The sequence below is a fragment of the Carettochelys insculpta genome, chromosome 8, assembly GCF_033958435.1.
Source record: "Carettochelys insculpta isolate YL-2023 chromosome 8, ASM3395843v1, whole genome shotgun sequence".
Classification (NCBI taxonomy): domain Eukaryota; kingdom Metazoa; phylum Chordata; order Testudines; family Carettochelyidae; genus Carettochelys; species Carettochelys insculpta.
The window spans coordinates 27,158,174-27,181,744 of NC_134144.1; the positions used below are offsets into that span (position 1 = coordinate 27,158,174).

A 23,571-nucleotide genomic window follows, 5' to 3' on the forward strand; every position below is an offset into this window, starting at 1 on the left:
CACTGCAATCCCTGGCCCCTCCCACACCCTGAACCTCCAGCCCTCATTTCCACACTACACCTTCTGATCAGACCCTGCACCCCCACCTACTCCCACCATCTACCTCCCTCTGCTTCTCAGTTGGTGGCAGGTCAGAGAAGGTTTCTTCCCCCACCTCCTCACTTGAGAGCCAAGTCAGGGAGCATTCTTTTTTCCTGCTTCTCACTTGTGCACAGCTCCTGACTGATCTTTCTGTGGATCAGTGCCCCCCACCCCACAAAAATTGTTTCCTACCCCTGGATTGAGTGGGTCTCCTGTAGTGGAGCCAAGCCCTGAGTTGATAATTTGAATAAAAAAAAAATAGCACTCTACCCTTTGATTCATTATTCTGCCAATACACCAGTAATAATTTCTACATTAGCCTCAGAGGGGTCACCGTGTTAGTCTGCAGTTTCACAAATAAAGTGCTACAGAACTGCTTGTTATCTAATTTGTTAGTCTCTAATGAGCTTTCATAGGTAAAACCCACTTCCTCAGATGCATGGAGTAGAAAAATAAAATTGTGAAAACATTTACCTGTTAATGAGAGTCCCCCCTTTGTTCTATAAAGTAAAAAGAATTCTATTTTTTCTGTTCCATTCATCTGAGGAAGTGGGTTTTACCTACGAAAGCCCATGACCTAACAAATTTGCTCATCTAAGTTGTTACAGAAAGTCATTACATTAGAAAGTTATGAGGAAAGAGGCTTTGGCTCTGTTACAGTTCAAGAATTTTTTCATTTGCAATTGCAGTTGTATATATTCAATTGCTTTTTTCAAACTGTACTGTGCTGAACATTGTCAGAAGTGGGCTTATCCTGTGTACTCAAGTGGAGGATGTATTTTAGTCCTGATGAAATATACAAGCTTGCGTAGCGTATTTTTGACCTTTTCTAAAGAAAGTATAAGATACTTACAACACAGTGTACTACTACTAGTCATTTCTTAGTACTTCCAAATTTGAAAAAAACATAGTGTTACCAATTCCAATTTATGCACATAAAGTTCAGTCATTTGGCTTGACTGGCTTCCTCAGCCCTGATACGGTACCATTTAAGATCAGGTAGTACATATAATATGCCTGTCTCAAATCTGTGAGACAAGTGGGAAATTCATGAACACATGGGTCACTCAAGCTCTTAAAAAGAACTCAGCTTTACAAACTCTTAAATTTTATTTGGAAAATGAAAGTTAAAAAGGCTGTTATGAATATTTTGAATTGGACTCCAAGATGAACTTTAAAACTGAAGTATTAAACATCACAATAAAAACGTAACGGTCATTTTAAAATTGGTAGCCCATGGAAAAATATCCTTTGTTTTACTGGAATTCATAGTGTTCATCCTGCAGAAAAAAAAATCTTACCATCTTTCCAGAAAAGATTAAGAAACATTGTTACATTATTAGGAAGCAATGAACTAAGTTATCATTCATACATTCTCACTTTATGGGAAAGTAAAATTAATACAGTTCCATAACTTATACCAATAAGTACTGACATTTTTGCTTAAGTCATGCCATCACTAGAAGACAAACAGCAAGACACCACTTGTATTTACATTGATTAAGTTTAACATCTTAAAACATTGTGTACACTGCCATAATTTAAAGTGCAAATAACGTATGCTGCATTCTCCTCTCAGAAGGCATAGTAAGTATTCTGGGAAGTTGACATACTGCCATGAATGGTTATATAACTAACCCAGCAAGCTGGCAGTTTATCTGTTGCTCTAACAGTGTTTTAGTTTAACATTCTCCATTGCTTACTACCAACCAAACATGTATTCCATAGCTTTAGATACAATGCTTTCATCTTTTCTTGGGGTTTGTCTGTCAGAAATCACCTAAAAGAGATAAAAGCATTTGGGTCAGCAAGTATGCACACATTCTTTATATTGTTCAAGTTTTTAGAACTGCCCTGACTATAAAATATAAATAAATAAAAGTGATCTGATGCCCCCGTTATTTAGAACAGAAAGTATAAACATGTATTTAGCTTATCTTTTTTTGATTAGTTTTTGTTTGGCTTTGTCAAGGTAAATGTCAAAACAAAGAGAAATAGCCGATTTCCATAAACGAAATTTAAGTATTTTGTAACCTCTCATTCTCTTCCCTCTCAAAATACCTGATAGTCACTAGTGGAAGCTTTATATGCTGTTGCAAGAGGCCTCATTGTAGAAATTCTTGGAGTACTTGCAGGCTGCACAGGTGTGCCTAAGGTTTTTATTGGTGGCATGAAGACTGAAGAGGTGGAGGATGGAGAGCCTCTATCAAAACTTTCCATCACATTCTTGGAAAAAAAAAAAAAAAAAAAAAAGAGAGAAATATCGTATTTAAATTTTAATAAACTGGAAGCAATTATAAGGTCCATATTAGTTTAATTTCAGTTAATACAGTAACTGGAGTTGATTGGACAAAAAGTAATATCCCAGTAGCTCAAGTTGGACAAGGACTCTGATAAAATTGTCCTTATGGAATATGTTACAGACAGGATACCAGACACTGAACTACCAATACATTTTGTAAGATGAACATTAATTCATAGAGTAGCAGTAAGACAAATGCTTATTTTGAAGAACTGTATGACAGCTGTACAGGCGAGAAGTGAACGGATAATTTACTATTCAGATACGTCAAGACCGTATCTGAAAATCTTAATGACGTGATCTTAGTGATTCATAAATTAACTAAAATCAAGTCTCAGCAGGCTTGCAGTGGTCCATCCTTACAGACTAAATGTTATGGATTCAATCAAATCTAGGTAGTGTCAACTCAGCCTGTTACCCTTCCATGAATCTATTGCCAAATAATCCTGTGTTATGTACAGAGTTAGTGATCCTGCTTTTTCCAGAACAGAGGTTTATATTTCATCTTTCCAAATATTTCTTTTCCCTCCTCCTTTAATTTTTGGATTCTGCAACATAGCCACCCCATTAGAACTAGGCAAGAGTAGGTTTCAGTCCTGTTTAGATTTTCTGAGCAGAATTGGTTTATTTGCCTAATCCTATTCAGTTGTATTTTCCCAGTCTTGCATCATTTCTGGTCACCTCTCACATCCTTTAGTCAGATATGCAGCTTAGCCTCCTCCCTTTAGAAAATTTACAGCTACACTTGAATCCCATTACATCTGACAGTATAGTCAGTTTTTGCAAGTAAATAGATGAGACTACTATGGTGATCAGTGTGCTGCAGGAATCAGTTTTAAACAAAGCGGTAGGTATGCATGCCTCTTAGGTTATGTCTACAAAACCCAGGGAGTATCCCAATTCCCAGAGCATTCTGTCAACAGTAAATCAACAGAACAAACAGAACACAGCACTTTTGTCAACACCCTTACCCTGTTCCTCCATGAGGAAGAATACCTCTGATGACAGAAAGCTGGTGGGGATGTTCCACGAGGCCCTCTGTCGATAGACAGGGCTTCCAGGATACCGGGCAGCCTTAGAATCACAGAACACTAGAACCGGAAGGGACCTGAAGAGGTCATCGAGTCCAGCTCCCTGCCCTCTTGGCAGGACCAAATACCATCTAGATCAGTGGTTCCCAAACTTTTCAGCATCACACCCCCTTTTGATCTGAGAAACTCCCACACTTCCCTCACTTCTTCTTTACCATCATCCAAGCCCCTTTTAACAAAAATTTCAATTCACAATTTAAAATAAAACACAAGAACTTGATATAAAAGTGTAATTTAAAACTAACAACAAGCACAAATAGTTTTTCTTAACCACTTGAGGGTGCCTGGTGCAGCCCCAGTTGGCCAGCTGCCTGAGCCCTGTGCCAACGCCAGAGCTGCCCACCTCAGACCTGCACTGCCAGCGCTGCCAGCCTGAGCACTGCACCACCAGGGCCAGCCACCCGCCCCCACCCTCCAGCTGCTGGGCCAGCTGCCCAAGCCCCATGTTGCTGGGACCAGCCACCCACCTGCCCGCCCAAGCTGCCTAAGCCCCATGTTGCTGGGACCAGCCACCCACCTGCCCGCCCGAGCCCCACATTGCTGGGGCCAGCTGCCCAAGCCCCTTGAGTCCTACAAGCAAGCCGGCTGCTCGAGTACCACAAGTCCTGCAAACTGCCCACCCAAGCCCCTCCCCTCCCACAAAGCCAGGCACCACCACCCTGTTCTTACTCCATCCCCAACCCCCTTACCTGAGCCAGGCACCCCCAGCCCTGCATCTAACACCATTTTCCTTCTCTCCTAACCCCACAGATTTGAGACAGGCATATTATATGTACTACCTGATCTTAAATGGTACCGTATCAGGGCTATTAGCCAGGGATAAAGTATGGTGCCCTAGCCTTCAGAACAAGGGCAGGAGATGGATGGCAGGAGATAAATCACTTGATCATTGTCTTCTGTTCTCCTTCTCTGGGGCACCTGGCATTGGCCACCGTCGGCAGATGGGATGCTGGGCTGGATGGAGCTTTGGTCTGACCCAGTATGGCCATTCTTATGTTCACCCCCACCTTAGCACATAGGTCTTCGCTGGCTGCCTGCTTATTATAGCAGGTGCACTGGGTCACCCATTTAAAATGGCAGGAGCTGACAGCCAGAAGGCAAGGGTGGAGGGAATGGGGGGGTGGGTGAGCTGTCTCTGTCTCACCCCCCCCCCCCCCCCCCCCAGAATTTCTTCATGCTGTCCCCTGCAGTTTGGGAAACTATGATCTAAAACATCCCCAAAAGGTGTTTGTCTAACCTACTCTCAAATATCTCCAGCGATGGAGATTCCGCAACCTCCCTAAGTAACTCATTCCAGTGTCTAACCACCCTGACAGTTAGAAAGTTTTTCCTAATGTCCAACCTAAATTTCCCTTGCTGGAGTTTAAGCCCATTGCTCCTTGTCCTATCCTCACAGGCGAAGGAGAACAATAGTTCTCCCCCCTCCTTGTAACCCTCTTTGAGGTACTTGAAAACCACTATCATGTCCCCTCTAAATCTTCTCTTCTCTAAACTAAAGAAGCCCAGTTCTTTCAGTCTTCCCTCAGAGCTCGTGTTCTCTAGACCTTTAAATCATTCTTGTTGCTCTTCTCTGGATCTTTTCCAATTTCTCCACCTCTTTCTTCAAATGCAGCGCCCAGAACTGGACACAATAATCCAACTGAAAGCCAATGAGCGCTGACTAGAGTGGAAGAATGCCTTCTCGTGTCTTGCTCACAACACTCGTCAGCACATCCCAGAATCATGTTTGTTTTTTTGGTAACAGCATCACACTGTTGACTCATATTTAGCTTGCTGTTTACTATGACCCCTAAATCCCTTTCCGGAATACTTCCTCCTAGAGAGTCGCTTCCCATTCTATATGTATGAACCTGACTGTTGCTTCCTAAGTGGAGCACTTTGCATGTGTCCTTATTAAGCTTCATCCTGTTTACCTCAGACCATTTCTCCAGTTTGTCCAGATCATTCTGAATTATGAGCTTATCCTGCAAAGCAATTGCCTTAAAAGCCTTGTCTGCTGTGCTTCTAGTTAGCTGTTTTGTCAAAAGAATAGCTGGGCAGTCTGTCCAGAGCGGATTGCTCTTTCAATCTGCTTGGCAGTCTGACCGTGATCTGTTGGCAGAAGTTTTGTCCAAAGGTATCTTCTGACAGAAACTTCTATGGACAGATTGCTCTAGTGTAAACATAGCTTTAATGTAGAGGAGATGATTACCAAGTACTGTTTGTGCACTGATTTGAATGAAGATCTCTATACTTGTGATTTCTGGAATAACTAAATGGTCTGTTAGATTTCAAAGTATTTCTGTATAAAACCAGCAAAGGGTTAACCCCAGTGAATCAAGTTCTACTCAGCTATAGTTCCCCCACAGTTTAAGATTATGGTTTCCCAAACTGGAGGGTGCGAGGTGACCCAGCCCCGTTCCCCTCCACCCCCCCGCCCCCCCCAATTATTCCCCACACTGGAAGAAAGATCCAGACTTTGCTTCTGGCTCTCAGCCCCTGCCATTTTATATGGATGACCCAGTGCAACCACGATAGAAAGCGGGCAGCTGGCAAAGACCCACGTGGAGCTGGCTGCCTTCTGCAAATGACAGTGAGTATGGGTTGGGGAGGATGAGGTTAGACACGGGGCTGGGGGTGCTTGGCTTTGTGGAAGGGCAGGGGAGGGGCTCAGGTGGGTGGCTCACAGGGCTTAGCCAGCCGGCCAGCTTATGGGTCTTGTGGGTCTCAGGTGGCTCAGAGCAAGGCTTAGGCGGCTCAGGCTGGTGGGCAGGTAGCTGGCCCCAGCAGTGCAGGGTATAGGTGGGCTTGGGATGTTGGGTGGCGGCTAGCCCTGGCAGCATGGGGCTTGGGTGGGCGGCAGGCTGGTCCCAGCAGAGCAGGCTCAGGCAGCCAGGGGGCAGGTGGACAGCTGACCCTGGCAGTTGGCAGGCAAGTGGGTGACTGGCCCCAGTAGTGTGGAGCTTGGGCGGGTGGCTCTATCAGTGCAGGTCTTAGGTGGGCTGGCAGCTTGAATTTTTAGTTAAAAGGGGGCTGGATGATGGTAAAGAGGAGGTGGGGGTGGTGGTGAGGGTTCTCAAAAATCAAAAGGGGGGCATGATGCTAAAAAGTTTGGGAACCACTGGTTTACGATTAATATGCTCTTAAATGTGCTGCTGCACCATTATAATTTCCATTTTTCACTTCATTCATATAATATTGTGGCTGCTGTTATATCGTCTCAAGGGGCATTAAGCTATGGCTACACTATAGTTATTTTGGGATACAAATGTATCTCCAAATACCAACTCCTCGGCTAAACACTAAACCCACAATGGCAGCAGTATTTCAAGCATGGTATTCTGGTTCTGGAACCCCTCAGAGAATGAGGGGAGCACAAACTTCGGAAGAAACATTTATTTTGAACTTCAGTGTCATGTGGACAGCACCAAGTATGAAATAAGTTAAATCAAAATAAACTGTGAAAGTTATTTCAAATTACAGCTAGAGTGTAGACGTAGCCTTGGGCGTTTTTGTAAAGTCCTCAAATAACAAAGGACTACTTATAGTTTGCAGTAATGTATGCCATCTCATTTAACATAGGAACCATTTCCCCTCCATCTATGTGCTTCTAGAAGAGGTAAAGCAAAGAAGAAACCAAAAACAAAGATGCTCTATAATTTCGTTTGCTATTCCATAGAGTATGGCTGGTTAAACTTACTTTATCTATACAAGGCTTAACTCCAATCATGATAGATTCACCAAAAATCCTTCCATCTTTGCTTAAGGCTTTCCGGGCTTGCAGTTTGGACTGGTATCTAATATGCATCCAGTTTCCTGTATTGGACATCTGTACAGGGTTTGGAAGTAGTGAAATTTAGTATCTGAAGAATGAACAAATTAGCGAGAGTTTTAAGAGACAGCCAGTATCAGACTTACCACATGCTTCAATATGTTTCCATACTGTGCAAACTGCAGTAGAATATATGAAGCAGATGCTTGAGGAAACCTAAAGGCAATAGACAAAACACTCAGAATCCTGTTCACTGACAGACTATTACAGAACACACTAACTATGCAGTATTTTTGCTGAAATGTAGCTCCTTGGCAGAATTCCCAGAAGTATAAAGATCAGCTGAACTGTTCATTAAGCACTGTTTCTGAAACAGAATTTCAGATTACAATGTTCTACATCTTACTGCCCCTCCATTCCCCCCTCTAAACTCCTGAAGGGAAAGAGGTGCAGATTCCCTAAGGAAGCCACATTACTAATTAGCAGATGTACTCACTTCCTGTCTCCTGGCTTTGAGACTAGAGCACTTTGATTGCTCACATCCCAGCACAATAGCCTGTTGCTGCTTTTTTTTTTTTCCGGCCTTGAACTCCCACTCAACCACTTCCTAAGCAACAATTTAAATTTCAGTGTAATGTAGTCTGGAAAATTAAAGCAATTAAAACCCATACCTTTGTCAATCTACAAATGCATCAAACAGAACAGCCAAGTCTAAGGGCTTTGCCATTAGATTTCTTAGACAAATGCGTCAGATTACTCACCCAAATACAGTGACCCAGGTGTCATCAAGATGATCTTCTGAGGTTAAGGAATCCCCTTGAGTGTAAAAAGGATCCAATTGAGCAGGAGACAGCGTAGTCTTCCTGGGCTGTCCAATACTTGCAGGACTAAATACACCTGTGGCTATTAAATTGTAATAGGATGGTTTCAAGGAATCATTACTATAACTAAGCTAATCAAAGTAGTTAAGACCAGTGTTCTTCCCAATGCAGGCCCACTGAGGTGCTGAGAGGAGGTTTCAGGGGACCACCAAATAGGGCTAGTGCTAGTCTTGCTGAGGCCCTGGGCCATGACACCTACAGTGAAAGTCAAAATCTGAGCAACTTAGGTTTGCAGGGATCACTGTGGCATGGAGCCCAAGCAACTGCCCTTCCTACTACTTGCTAACACCAACCCAGGGTTTTATAGGAAGAAAAACACAGCCCAACTTTGTCACGACTAGAGTATTTACAGCATGGGGGGGGGGGGTTGTTTGTAGGAGACAAAGAAAAAAAGCTGAGCATTCCTATTGTAGAAAACTACAGAGTATAAATTTGATAAAGACTATTTTAATAGGAAAAATTAGCTTATTTTCATAAACACAGTAGAACCTTACTACCTCTACTTTAGGACTAGTGAAATTTGCAAGCATGTTGTTAAGCTCTGTGATTGAGCTAGAGATTACACCTTCATCAGCTGCTGCTAGAAATAGGGCCACATTACTATTCTACATCTATTGGGCAGAGGTCATTATGGGAACAAAGAACCCAACAAAAAGTTTTACAAGAAGCCACTGGGTTCATATAATGAAATGAGGAGGTTGTAGAAAGGTGGCACCATCTCTCTTCCTTCATACTGTTCCTTAAAAGCAGCTACTTCTGCCACACAGTGTTTAACATGGCATGGAGGAGTTCTGCGACAAGTAGCAGATAAATACCTGCAGTCTCGTGTTCTTGTTCTGGCTGCAGTACTCTAATAATAAAGAAAGCGCTACTTTCCTGCTCACACTTGTCACCTACAAGTGGAAATGCTACTTATTTGCAAGGCAATTTACAAAAGAAGGAGTTCAAACAGATTTGCTCCTTTACCACACAAACAACAGTATAGCAAGCAGTTTAACAGGATGTCTACCTGTTCCAGGAGTTGCTGGCATAGCTCCAACCAATGGACTCTGAGTTACAGAAAAACTGGCCTGCATTCAAATACAGAAAAATAACAAAGCATGGTTGCAGGTACATTCTCTGTATAGGCAGAAAAGAACAGTTTTTAGTATGCTTATTAAGAAGTGGGAGAAAAGATTAAACAGATATTGGGACAAAAATTTAAACAAAACATTCCTCTGTTTGCAGTTAGCTACTGTGCAAACCCATTAAATAGAGCTTAACACGCAAAGTTATTGAACATTTTGCTTTGAATTTAAATTCATATTACCTGGTAAATTCCTTGTGCACGGAAATAACTATCAATTGTTAGAGATAGTAAGGAGCTTAATTTACTGTTAGTTCTTGTGGAATGCAGTGCATTTGACTATGCATTTTTCTGAGTGAAAGGCACTTTTTTCCCCCCAAAAATAAAAAAACTCCTCTAGTAGCCTTTTTACATCATGGAAAGACTGCAAAGAACACAATGCTTAAAAATCTGGTAATAGAGCCGTCGCTATATAGACACTCATGACTGTCATAGACTAGGGACACTTATCCTCACCAGAGATGTAGGAGCCTCTGAACTGCTGAAGTAAAAGTTTGCTTTCCTATAAAATTACAATACTTTGACAAGAATGAGTATTTTGCAACCATGCCCAAAGACCTTATATTATTTTGCAGAATTAAGTAAGCAACTCTTTACAACTTAATAAACATTCACAAATGTCTCAAACGAGAGGCCTCACTTTGTCTATCAGTACTTTATAAAAGAAAATTACATCCCCTTCCCTCCACTCCATTTTCAGCTTAGGCAGTATCTGACATATGGCAAGAACACCGAGTCAGATTACCTACCCTTAAACATAACACTATCCTATCTAGTCTCTTCTTTCTCCCCTCTAAATTGAAAGAGTATTCAGAAGTTTGGGTCACTCAAAAGGAAACGTCAATGTTTTAAATGAGGACATAGCTTTCACCATTAAAAGAAGCATATTTTTCTTAAATACGTAACATTAAGAAAAAAGTAGTACAGGTTGAACCTCTCTAATCTGTCACCCTTGAGACCTGCCTGGTACCAGAAGAAAAAATTTGCCAGATTATGGGAAGTGAATATTGTCTAGCAGCATTACCAACACTTCCACTGCTTACTGGGCTCTTAGAAGACATTTAGGGATAAACTGCACCTAAACAGCAGCACAGAACACAGCACCAGGACTGGTGGCTATAAAACTTTATGGGACCATGGGAAACTTAGACATACCCATGAGAAGTGGTCATCCAGTTAACTAAAATCATGTTGGTTTATGGATGTTGCTGGACAAGAGAGTTCCGGATTAGATTCTTTTAAATTAAATAGGAAAGATAATTTTAAATTAAAAAGCAGCTAATAACTATAGTGATAAAACTGGTATGCATTCTGTGAAGTTTCCAGCCATTCATTTCACATTAGTGGTTTCTCCTCTTAATAAAGTGAGCAATTTTCAATTTATATGATTCTTATGCCAAGAAACATGCCTGTGCTCCCCTTCGGTACCAACTATACGAACAACTAAGTAAGTCAGTTCTCTGTTCCAATGAGCAACATTTGCCTCGATCCATGATGACGACGATGATAGAGATTACTAAAATGACCGACCAGAAATCTTACTTCTGAACTGTTATCGCAGAAATTAAAAAATTTCACCAAGCATTTCACTCAACTGAATTGAATTGAAAACCATGAAGACGGATTGCTATTGCTGGCAATGCCCCATTGCTTTGATAGAACACTATCATTTATGCTTTTTGTTGCATTAATTCCCAAAGTCTTCAAAATACACAAAGATATTAAGACATGAACATATGAAATATTAAGCTATAACAAAACACAAAAATATGTAATTTCTAGTCTGATGTAGGAGACTTGACCGCTTTGTTTCAAGAGGAAGTCCTTGTTTTCATGTCACCCTCCAAAGTCACATGGAGGAAGAGAAAGAAAACCAAAAGATTCACAAGCTAATATTGCAGGGTTTGTGTGTCAGGCTAGATCACTAGTAACAAACTAAAGTGAAAACTGAGTTAAAATTCTGGAGTTGAAGCCTTTACTAGCCAGACCACGAGACGTATTACATACTAAAATAAAAAGTTGCATGCACCAAGTGCCTGCATCAAAAACTGAGAAGTAAAGGCATTCACTACCAAGATTATCTCAAGTTTCAATTTAGCTTTGCAACTAACCTTTAAGGCTACCACTTACTGGTCTTCTTGAGGTTAGAGGTGTAGATCCAAGTCCTGGACTAGACAATTCATCATATATACTTCTAACAGGTGGTGTACCACTTTTATCCTTATGTGTAGGAACTACTGGCTGTGGAGGAGATCCACCTGCAATGGAAAGGAGCAAGTAGAAAACTTATTTCCGTTTACTCCACTAGATTAAATATTGAAACTCTAGCTTTTTGACAGTCAGCCAGCAATCACTGGATCTTCCTCTGCTTTCCCCCACCACCCCGAATACTTACTTTCTATAAAATAAGGTTCAGCTTTGTTGAATAATATTGAGTACATTTGTTTCAATCAGCTATACTGAAGGGCCAGATTTTGATACCATCACTAACTCTGAGTAGAACTTTAACTTCCTCATTGTCCAATTGAGCCCAGTGCAACATTTTACACTGCCTGAAGTCTGTAGCATATGTTTAGAACAATTGTATTGATTTCTGTAGCATCAGGAAAGTCTAAACTCATCTAACGTAAGTCCACTGAAATGTTCCTTTTCATTTCTTCTGATTTCCAATGTCACTTACAGCGATGTAAATTAACCACAGTTAACCCACAGCACTAACAAAAAATGAATCATAGTTAAAAAACTAATTCCAACTTATTGTACTGTTGAACACCAATTGAAATAAATATTTTGGATGTTTTTCTACATTTTCAAATATATGTATTGTGTTATTGACATCAAAAAGTGTATATTGTTCACTTTATATTACCACCATGCAAATATTTGTAAATTAATATTTTTAATCCACCTCATGCAAGTCCAATAGTGCAGTCTCTATTGTGAAAGCATAACTGTCAAATGTAGATTTTCTTTTGTTATAAAAGGGCACTCAAAAACAAAATGAAGTCCACACAGCCCTACTTTTTCAAACAGCATGGGTGCGTCTACACTTGCATTCCTCTTTCGAGAGAGGTATGCAAAGGAGGTAAATCAAAATGCAAATAAGGTGTAAATTTGCATATTTAACACCTCATTTGCATATTCTAATTTCAAAAGAAGAAAGCCAGTGTAGGCGCTGCTTTTTCGAAAGTAAGCCCATCTTCGAAAGAATCCATATTCCCTTTATTTGATGGGAAGAAGGATTTAAATAAAGGGAATAAGGATTGTTTTGAAGATGGGTTTACTTTCAAGAGAGCAGCATCTACACTGGCCTTCTTTCGAAAGCAGCTCGTTTGAAATTAGATATGCAAATTAGATGTTAAACATGTAAAATTATACCTCATTTGCATACCTCTTTCAAAAGAGGAATGCAACTGTAGACATACCCGAACAGAAACCAGTTTAGTTACAATTTGCAGGAAATAACCCTGCCCACTCTTTGTTGACACCACCTAAATGGTATTCACACAGCACTTTTACAGCCAACACTGCAAGGTATCATGCCAGATATGCTAACCATTCATACGTCCTGTCATGTTTCTGCCACCGTTCTGAGGACATGCTTCTATGATGATGAGGCTAGTTTAAAACAAAAAAAAAAAAAAAAAAAAGTGATAATTTTGATTGAACTTGAAAGTGTAAGTCTGAAGCTGTGTGTACCCACATACTGCTATATGTTTCATGTTAAAGCAATCTTGGATGATGACCCAGCACATTTGTTTTAAGAACACCTTCACTGCAGATTTGAGAAAATGCAATGTGAAAGTTCTAAAAACGGATACAGTACTCAATGAAAGGTTGAAGAAGCTGAAGTGCTGTCTAAAATCTGAGTGGAACAATGTGTGAAGCACGTTTTCAGAAGTCTGAGGCTTGGTCTACACCAGGAGGATTAGACCAAATTTCTAAGTAACCTACATCCAACCTAAAGAATCAATCCACAATACAGGGGCCATTCTGTCAACTTTAAGAGCTCCTAGGGTCAACTTTTATATTTCCACTTTTCACAAGGAGTAATGCCAAATTCAACCTTGCATGTTTGACTTTAGAGTGGTACAGATGAAGCATTGTGAAATTCAACAATACTGGCCTCCTGGCTGTGTCCCAGAGTGCCCCAATGTGAACACTCTGGCCACCACTTTCAACTACGCTGCTCTCCAGCTGTGCAGGAAACAACCCGGGAAAATGTGAATTTTATTTCCTGTATGGCCACTGTGGTGAGTGGAGCAGGCAGCGCACCTCAGCAGCTCAGCTTGGGTGCGCATCCGGCCATGAATTCCCAAGGTCACAGATGAGCTCCAGCATGCAGCGTGTAGGAGATTCAGGACCTCATTGCTAGGTGGGTGAATCTGCGCTAGGAAAACTACAAAGCAGGAAACAAAATGCAGACATACGTGCCAAGAGCTCACAAGGCATGGAGGAAAAAAGATACACCAGGGATGCCCAGCAGCGCTGCATGAAAATAAAGCTCAGGCAGGTGTACCACAAAACAAAGGAAACAAAACAGATGTTCTCGGTCATCGCGCAAACATGCCACTTCTGTGACCCAAACACTTTCCCTAAACAGTATGTGGATACTTCGGAAGATATTCCTTAGGAATCCTTAGGCAACAAGAAGGTCAATGAGAATGACAATGACGACAAAGGCCATCAGGAGAATGGAGCAGCTGATCTCACCTACAGCCAGGAACTTTTTGTAATATTGGATCTCATCTCCTCCTCCCAAGATGTTTCACAGCCAAATTATGATGGTGAGGAGTGTACCTCTGGTGAGTTCTCCTTTTTAATCGTGATGCAAGTGGGTTAAGATAATTGGGTGTGATTTGTGGTGGCCGCTGTATCTACACAGCCTGGAGCCCGTTTAACAACTTGTTAATGTGTCTGGGGATAGAGCACCGAACTTCCTTGCAAATTACCATGAAGTGCTCAGACAGATACTCCAATTCTCCTCATGAGGTCTCTGGGGAGGTCTGCTTCATTTCAATCTACTCGATACTACACCTTTCCACACCAAGCCACCAGTAAGTAATCTGTCATCATGAACCCATAGATCAGTGCATCATAATGACCAGCCTCATGCCCACATTCAGTCAACATCCATTACTTATCAGTGTTTGTTAGTTTAAGAGACTAATGTCTCTTTTTGCAAACCACAGGAAGCTGGGGTAGGAGCATTACGCTATTATAAGATAGCGCACAGCAGGGTGCCACCACAAAAGGAACGCTGCCTTCACTGATGTCTCACCACGTTAGGAGGCTCCTGAACCTGGCTTTTAAATGGCCAAATGCACATTCTACCACCATTGTGCACTTGCTCAGCCTGTAGTTGAACTGCTCTTTACCATGGTCCAGGCAGCTCGCAGAAGCCAAGGGAACAAAAGGCAAACTGGGTCATTCAGAATCACTACTGACATCTCCAATGGTGACGTGCCCCATTCCGCAGTTTTTTGGAACAAACCAGAGATCCTAAAGACGTGAATGTTGTGCACCTTTCCCAACCATTCCATACTGATGTCAGTGAAATGACTCTTGTGATCCAGCAATGCCTCCAGCACCACAGAGAAGTACCCCTTGCGGTTTATATACTCTGTGGCAAAGTGGTCCAGTGCCAATATAGAGATGAACAACAAGAAGTCCTGTGGCACCTTATAGACTAACATATTGGGAGCATAAGCTTTCGTGGGAAAAGACCCGCTTCATCAGATGCATGAGTGGCAGGGGAGGAGTTCCAGAGGGGTATTTAAAGAGTGGGGTCCCAGTAAATGGAAGGCCAGCTCTGACAAGGACTATTCAGGAAAATGGAATTGGCCCATTATCAGTAGTATGAATCAAAAGAGGAAAAAACAAGTCAGATCAGACAGGCCCATTGTCAGAGTCTAATGGGGAGATATTAACACCCAGGGCTGAGAAGCTGCTTTTGTAAGGTGTGAGCCACCCCCAGTCTGTTTAATCCCTGGTTGATGGAGTCAAATTTGCAAATAAATTGCAGATCAGAGATTTCCCTCTCCATTTTATTTGAAATTTCTTTGTTTTAGGACTGGTACTTTTAAATCTGTTACTGAGTGTCCAGGGAGATTGATGTGCTCTCTCATAGGTTTCGGTACATTGCTCTTCCTGATGTCTGACTTACGTCCATTTATTCTTTTACATAGAGACTGTCCAGTCTGGCCAATGTAAATTGTAGTGGGGCATTACGGGCATATATTATATTAGTAGATGTTCAGGTGAAGGAACCCCTGATGGTATGGGTGATGTTAGGTCCTGTGATATCACTGGTGTAGATATGTGAGCAGAGTTGAAAGTGAGTTTTGTTGCAGGGATTGGTTCCAGGTTTAGAGTTACTGTGTTGTGATATATAGTTGCTGCTGAGAATTTGCTTAAGGTTGGCAGGCTGTCTGTAGGTAAGGACAGGCCTGCCTCCCAAAGTCTGTGAGACTGAAGGATAATTGTCCAGGATGGGCTGCAGATCACTGATGATCATGGGAGAGGCCTTAGGTAGGGGCTGTATGTGATGGCCAGTGGTGTTCTATTGTTTTCCTTGCGAGGCCTGTCTTGTAGCAGGTGGCTTCTGGGAACCCGTCTGACTCTGTCAATTTGTTTCCTCACTTTCTTAGCTGGGTATTGTAGTTTGAGGAAAGCTTGGTAAAGGTCTTGTAGATGTTTGTCTGTCTCTGTCTGATGGATCAGAGCAAATACGGCTGTAACTTAGTGCCTGTCTGTATACAATAGATGCCCTGGATGGAAGCTGGAGACGTGTAGATAAGCATAGTGGTCTGTGGTTTTTCGGTACAGGGTGGTATTTATGTGACCATCACTTATCTGCACAGTAGCATCCAGGAAGTGGATCTCTTGCATGGACTGGTCCAGACTGATGTTTATGGTGGGGTGGAAACTGTTGAAATCACAGTGGAACTCTTCAAGAGCCTCCTTCCCATGGGTCCAGATGATGATGATGATGTCATCAATGTAGCACAGCTACAGGAGGGGCGCTAGGGGACGAGAACTGAGAAAGTGTTTTTCCAGGTCAGCCAAAAAATATTGGCATACTGTGGGGCCATGCAGGTGCCCTTAGCAGTGCCACTGATTTGAAGGTATAATTTGTCCTCAAATCCAAAATAGCTGTGGGACAAAGTCACAAAGCTCCACCACCACTTGTGCCTCAGTCTCACCAGGGATAATGTTCCTAACATCTTGGAGTCCATCTTCATGTGGGATATTGGTGTAAAGGGCCTCTAAATCCATGGTGGTCAGGAAGGTGTCTTCAGGAAGGTCACCAATGGATTGTAGTTCCCTGAGGAAGTATCTTGAAGAAAGCTGGGAGTACTAGTAGCATAGGGTCTAAGTAGAGTCCACATATCCAGACAATCCTGTAGTGAGGATGCCAATCCCCGAGATGATGAGGCATCTGGGATTGCCAAGTTGATGGTATATAGGGATGTGCATTCCACCTGTCTGCCTGCTGCAGCTAGGGAGACACAATGGATTCCCTATGTCCTGCGTATTTTCCAGAGTCACGGTTTTTCATAACTGAAGGCTATACATTGGCTTGGCTACCTGGATCACAAGAGCCCCCGCTACAGATTTGCCCGCTCCAAATTGATTGCCTGCTGCCCAGTGGTTGTCTGGCATCTGACAGAGCCATTGTCACATGACTCTGAACTGTCAGACCAGCTCTCATTTTGGTATCACAGCGCTAGTGGGTTGGGGGCAGGGGTGGAGGGAGAAGTAAATTCACAAAGCTCCATGAAAGTGGTCTTACACATGCAGAAATTTTGTAGCCACTGCTGACCATCCCATATCTGCAGAACAATGTGGCCCCACCAGTCTGCGCTTGTTGTACCACCATAACCGGCACTCCATTATGTACAAAGCATCCAGAAAGTATCTCCCCATTTCTCTTCTCCAGTGTCTCTTTCACATTCACATATGTCCGTGTCCTCCTCAGAGTCTCCATCACTCTCATGGCTGCTTAGGCTCTGCACATACAGCAGCACAATGCATGAAGCGCTCATAATTCTCGCCACAACAGTTTTAAGCTGTAGGATTTCCATCTTAGCCTTGAAATGGTTATGTAAAAAGGACACAAAAACACTTTTTGCTGTTAACTTTCCAAATGGGGGAGGAGGAGGAGAAGTGCACTATGGGATGCTAATGTCACAACCACAACCACCTACTACATGTTTTCGTACCATCCGACAGTGACAGAAACCCACAGTGCAAGAGGGCAGCAGCAGCACCAGGCATTAGTGACAAAGTTGAACCTGGCAACGCTAATAGGGATACAATCCAGCAACCTTACACACCTGTGTGGACGTGCATCTTTGACTTTACAAAATCAGGTGCTACAAGACTGAACTTCAACTTAACAAGTTCAACCTAACTTCATAATGTAGACATACCCTTAAAAAAAAAAAAAAAGAGCAACAATCCTGTGCTGAAACTACATATCCCAAACCATCAAGAAAGAAAAAAAATCAACTTGCTGCTGGCAGCGTCCAACTCAAATGATGTAAGTGAACATATACTGAACATACACTATTTTGAATTGCTACTGAGCCAAGTTATGAGCATGGACATCCTCTGGAATGGTGGCTGAAACATGAAAGTACACATGAAACTTTAGCACATCTGGCACATAAATATCTTTCAATGCCAGCTATCAAGTGCCATGGGAAGGCCTGTTCTCTCTTTCAGGTGACATTATCAACAAGAAGCTGGCGGCATTTTCTCCCACAAATATAACAAAACTTATTCGTCTTAGCCATTTGCTGAACAAGAGGTAGGACTGACTGGACTTTAGGCTATAAAGTTTCACAATATTTTGTTTGAGTGAAGCTTCATTTTAAAATATAATTCTCTTTCATGAAGAGAATTGACTACAGCAAGCATGCAGCCTGACTGAATTTTTTGGTTGTCTACAGCTCCAGCCCTGGGGATTTGGCTGGAGCACCTTGGCAGTCTTGGAGCTGGGAGTCAACAGGGGCGTGGAGCAGCAGGGGACCCAGCCAGGACAGGAGAATTTTATGCACTATTAATAAAAAAAAATAAAATAAAATTTGTATTTATAATGTTCTCAATTTATTGTATTCAAACAAAACTTGACAAATTATATCTAAAACAATCTATAATAAATACAACTTTTGAGTAGAAGTACATTTTCTTTGGTGACCCTGAAAGCTATCAGTTTTCATTTGCGCAGCCCTCAGCAGGCTATGAGTTTGACATGTCTGCACTACAGGATGAACTGGAAAAAAAAAAGCCTCATGTCTCTTACAGTGCAAATATTTTGGTCAAATATAAAGCGAACACTCTACACTTTGCATTTTGTGCTGGAACTCAAATCACTACATTTGAATATGTAAAAAAAAAAAAAAAAAAAACCAAACATTTAAATTGTATTCTATTATTGTTTAATCATATGAATAATCATTTTTAAAATTACTTGACAGACCTAGTAATTTGTTTAACAACTTTTTTTCCAGTTACGTCTTGCTGTTTTATGGCACAAAGAATACTACACTGTTACGGATACCAAATTTCATGAAGTATGAAGCAAAAGACTTCTGAGCGCTTAACAATGGAGGGCCCCTGAAGATTACTCAGATATCTTATCAAAATACAGAATGTGGTTACACTATATGATTGCTCAAATTACCTCTTCCTTCCCATTTGTAATATTTGTGCCATGCTATAAATTAAATGTAAGTGCTTCAGAACAAAGACTAACTGTCTGTGACTTTACACAGCAGCAAACAATAAAAAAAAGGCCACAAATCTGAATGGAGCCTCTAAGTGCTACCATAATACAAGGATATTTATTAACAGGAGCCAAAGAAATTAAACTGATATAAAGAACACTGATACATAGGCATGCTCAAGAGAGTAAGCTTCTATTGCTATCCAATTCAAATATATTTCTCAGCTCTCAGTTCTGGACTTTAAGACTCCAATTAATTACTCCTCAGGTGAAAAAAAGCAGAGGAGTTTGTACATAGCAGTTCATAGGTTTGATGAGTATAAATTTGATAGCTCTACTAGTGCCTTAAAATAGATGTTCCCAAAATAGCAACAAAGTCAGCCACAAACACAGTCCTAGAGCAAACAAGCAGTCCTGTAGCACCTTAAGCACTAACAAATGTTCTTCTCATGGGTAAGACCTACTTCTTCAGATTATTGGAGAAGACAACTCATGACTCCATGGTTTATATAGCAGGAAGAATGGGCGAGAGGAAAGGAAGGAAGGAAAAAAAGAGGATACCTGTCACTAGCAGGACCCATAGATGAAGCTAAAGTAGGATGTGCGCCATTCCTGTGAACAACAAAGATGAGAATATTACCCTTGTAATGCATAAAATAATTGAGATCTCTGGGTTTGTCCACTCTTTCTTTGGGGGCGGCAGGGGGGAGCGGTGGACCCTTTTTTCCAGGAAAAAGCACCGCAAAGTGTTCAAAGAGCTAAGCAGGATAATTTAAGATAATAGGGCTTTTTCATCAAAATAGTTACTCCAGCTCTGCAAAGAACTTTTGTCCCTTCCCCATGCTCCAAAGTAGAAAAGAGAAGAGTGTGAACAAAGCTCAGCTATTATCTGTTCATGTGAAGGCTCCTTTTGCAATGCAATGGCTGTGTGAATGCAATTTTTCAATATTACTTATTTAGACAGAACATAGAAAAAACCCTGCAGTTTAGACATTGCCTCTGTTAAGACTTATTTTAAATGTGCTGGATTTGCAACTAAATTTAAATTCAGATGTCTCCCTCTGTAATCTTGCAGGAAAACCATTTTGAGGAAAAATGGCTATTTTAAAATCCATTACTGAATGTCCAGGGAAGTTATAGTGTTCAATCTTCCTCCATTCTGAGTCATGTGGTAGAACTACCTGATGCAGAGGTAGGCAGTAGTTTTTGATGGGGATCCATTCCAAGAATTTGGCCAGTAAGAACACAAGGGCTACGTCTACACTAGCACATTACGTCGAAGTAGCCTATTTCAAAGTAAGAACATCAAAATAGGCTACTTCGACGACTACTGTCTACACGTCCTCCGGGGCTGGCAATGTCAACGTTCAACGTCGAAGTAGCGATGGGGAACGTCAAAAGGAGCCGCCCTGGAAGGAAATGCAGAGCGTCCACACACACAAGCACCCTCTTTCAAAATAAGGGGCCAGGAAAGACCGCGGACCGGGTCACAAAGCACACTAGCCCTTCCGGGGCAGCTGTAAGCCGCTCCTTTAAAGGGCTCCTCCCAGACACACCCAGCCTGCACAGCACAAGGTCTGCAGAGCAGTAGCCACTCCCTCACAAACCAAGTCACAGCAGATATGGATGCCCAGCAGCAGCAGCAGGAAGCGGAAGCCCTCCAGGTAGTCATCCGGGGGCAAGCGCCCTGCTAGGTGCTGCCCGGGAGGCCGCTCAGTGGCTCCTGCCAGAGGAGCCAACCCCGGAAGCAGACAGGGACACCCCTGACCACCGGGCTCCCCTCTTTCTCCCTCACCGGCTGCTCCCCCGCCTCTGGAGCTACCCCACCAGCTCGTCATGTGGGACTGGGACTATGATATTTGGCTCCGGAACTTCCGCATGCACCAGCAGACCTTTCTCGAGCTCTGACAGTGGCTCACCCCAGCACTGAGGCACCAGGACACCCGGATGCAGCGCGCTCTCCTCATCGAGAGGAGAGTCGCAATAGCCATCTGGAAGCTGGCCACTCCAGACAACTATCGCTCTGTGGGACACCAGTTTGGAGTGGGAAAGGCCACGGTCGGGGTCGTCGTCATGGAGGCCCGGGCACACACCCACTGGGGGGCGGGGGGGCCAGGTGTGGAAGGAGGGAGGGGCCAGGTGTGGGGCTGGAAAGGGATGGGTACCTGGGAGGGACGGGCTGGGCAAGTGGGGTACCCGGGGAGGTGTCTGGGAGGGGGGCCTGGGGGAAGGGACCCGGGGCACCCTGCACAGCCTCACAGGCACCTGTGTTCCCTCCCAACAGGTGGGCCGTGCACTTAACGTCATGTTGCTCCAGAGGGTCGTCCGACTCAGGGACCTGGACACAGCCGTCGCCAGATTCGCCTCCATGGGGTTCCCCCAACTGCTTCAGGGCCCCGGATGGGACCCACATCCCCATCTGCGCCCCGGACCACAGCACAGGAAGATACATAAACCACAGGGGCTACCACTCTGTGGTCCTGCAGGCCATGGTGGACAGTCAGGGCCACTTCCAGGATGTGTATGTGGGCTGGCCTGGCTGCACACACAATGCCTGTGTTTTTAGGAATTCGGGCCCGTGCTGCCGGCTGGAGGCGGGGACATACATCCCCCAGACGGAGATCCCTCTGGGGGACACCACTGTGCCCCTCTGCCTCGTGGTGGACGCAGCCTACCCCCTCCAGCCCTGACTCATGAGCCCGTACACCGGCCACCTCAATGCCAGCCAGGAGGTGGAGAGAACATTTGGCCATCTGAAGGGCCGCTGGAGGTACCCCCTTTTCCGACTGGACGTCAGCCTCCAAAACATCCCCCAGGTTGTGGGTGTGTGCTGCACGCTCCACAATATCGTTGAGAGCAAGGGGGAGGCTTTCATCCAGGGGTGGGCGGTCAACCCCGACACGGGCTTCCCCCAGCCGGCCGCTGCACCCAGCCGCCAGGCCCACCATGAGTGGGTACGGGTCCGTGAGGCCCTGCGGGCCCACTTTGATCAGGGAGACCCCTGAGCACCTCCCTGGCCTTCCCCAGAAGAACGCCCCCCCACAGCCCGCAATGCCCGCACACCGCCCCCAACACCCGCACGCCACCCCCCCACAACAAGCACACGCCTCCAGCTTTTTGGAAATAAAACCTTTTTTTTTTTTTTTTCAAACTGGATAACTTGCGTGATTCAACAAAGAAACTGCAACTAATCTACAAAAAGGGGGACAACTATATACAAAAAGGGGGAAAACTATGTACATGGGCCAACAGCTGAGCCATCCGCCGGGCCCCCCATCAGTCCGGGGGGTTGGGGTAGAGGGGCGTGAGCCCCGGCGGTTACAGCTTGCAACACCCCCCCTTCCCCATGTCCGTGGTCCCCAGCTTGGCCGACTGGGGGCTGGGAGGACCAGCAGGTAGGGCCAGGATGCCTCCGCTGGCCGCTCTTCAGACCCAGTGGGCTCTGTGGAGCTTGGCGGTGGTAAGGCAGGCGGGACAGCAGGCGGGGCAGCAGGCAGCAAGGCGGGTGGAGCAGCAGGGAGGGCGGCCTGGGGGGCAGGAGCCGGGCGACGGCCTCCCAGATCGACCCAACTAAGTCCCTGAAAACCCCCCATAAAGTCCTCCCATGCTACCCACCGCCGGGTGGACTCCTCCCACTCAAAACGGAGCCTCTCCTCCGCCACCTCCGTCTGCCGCTGGAGAGCTGCCAGGAGCTGAGGGTCCACCGGGGCCACCCCCAGAGTCCAGCGGTGGCAGGACCGTCCCGCTGGCCTTGGGGGTGTCTCCGGCTGCTGGCAGTGGCTGGCCTCCGGCAGGCTGTCAGGGACAACAGAGGGTGCCTGGCTGCCTGGGGCGTCAGATGCTGCAGCTGGAGAGAGGGAGAGAAGGAGGGGAAGGCTGTTAGTCCAGTGCCCTGGCCCATTCTCCCCACCCCCTCTTGGATACTGGGTCTCCGTCCCTGTCAGTGGGTTTGATGTCCCTGTTGCCATGGCATTGTCCCCCCCACCCCCGGGGTCAGGACTGAGTTCTGTCCATGGGTACGGGCGCTGATGGGCGCTGATGGCTGTGCCGCTGTCCTGGGACTGTACTGTGGCTGGACATTCGCGGGTTGGGGTCCGCTGGGGTTGTGGGGGGCTCCCGGTCGTGGCTGGTGTCCCCATCCTGTGACCCATGGGTGTGCGCTCTGTGGGATACGTACCTGACCGTCCATTGCCGCGGTCGGGGGAAGCCCGGTGGGCAGATGCCCGGCTGGTGCTCCGGGAGGGGAGGTCGATGATGAGCCCCTCCCTCCACGCTGCTGGACCCCTCCTCCACTGTCCCGAGGGGGGGCTCCTTGGGTGGGCCCTGGGGTGCGGGGCTGGCCTCCGGGCCACACTCCAGCCAAGGCCTGCTGGGTCTCGTCAGCTGTGGTGTCAAGGGTGGCCGGGTGGGGGGAGGTGGTGTCCCGGGGGCCCAGGATGGCCCTGAGCTCCCTGTAATAGGGGCAAGTGGCGGGGGCAGCCCCAGACCGGCTGGCCGAGTCCCGGGCCCGGGCATACCCCTGCCGCAGCTCCTTCACTTTACTCCGGACATGATCCGGAGTGCAGGCAGGGTGACCCTGGGCGGCCAGGCCCTCAGCCAGTCGGGC

General features: G+C 44.8%; 1 protein-coding gene across 1 annotated transcript in view; it reads right to left on the minus strand.

The window, feature by feature from the left end:
* Nucleotides 1–1,165: 1,165 nt before the first annotated feature.
* The window catches only part of NUP35 (nucleoporin 35), a 32,585-nt gene continuing 10,179 nt past the window's right edge, over nucleotides 1,166–23,571 (minus strand). Inside the window, exons 3-9 of the mRNA XM_075000993.1 lie at nucleotides 11,363–11,490; nucleotides 9,116–9,176; nucleotides 7,987–8,128; nucleotides 7,372–7,441; nucleotides 7,154–7,282; nucleotides 2,143–2,307; nucleotides 1,166–1,861 (exon numbers count right to left, since the gene is read on the minus strand). Of these exons, the coding sequence (XP_074857094.1) occupies nucleotides 1,784–1,861; nucleotides 2,143–2,307; nucleotides 7,154–7,282; nucleotides 7,372–7,441; nucleotides 7,987–8,128; nucleotides 9,116–9,176; nucleotides 11,363–11,490 (773 nt within the window). The 3' untranslated portion in view covers nucleotides 1,166–1,783. The remainder of the gene's footprint in view (nucleotides 1,862–2,142; nucleotides 2,308–7,153; nucleotides 7,283–7,371; nucleotides 7,442–7,986; nucleotides 8,129–9,115; nucleotides 9,177–11,362; nucleotides 11,491–23,571) is intronic.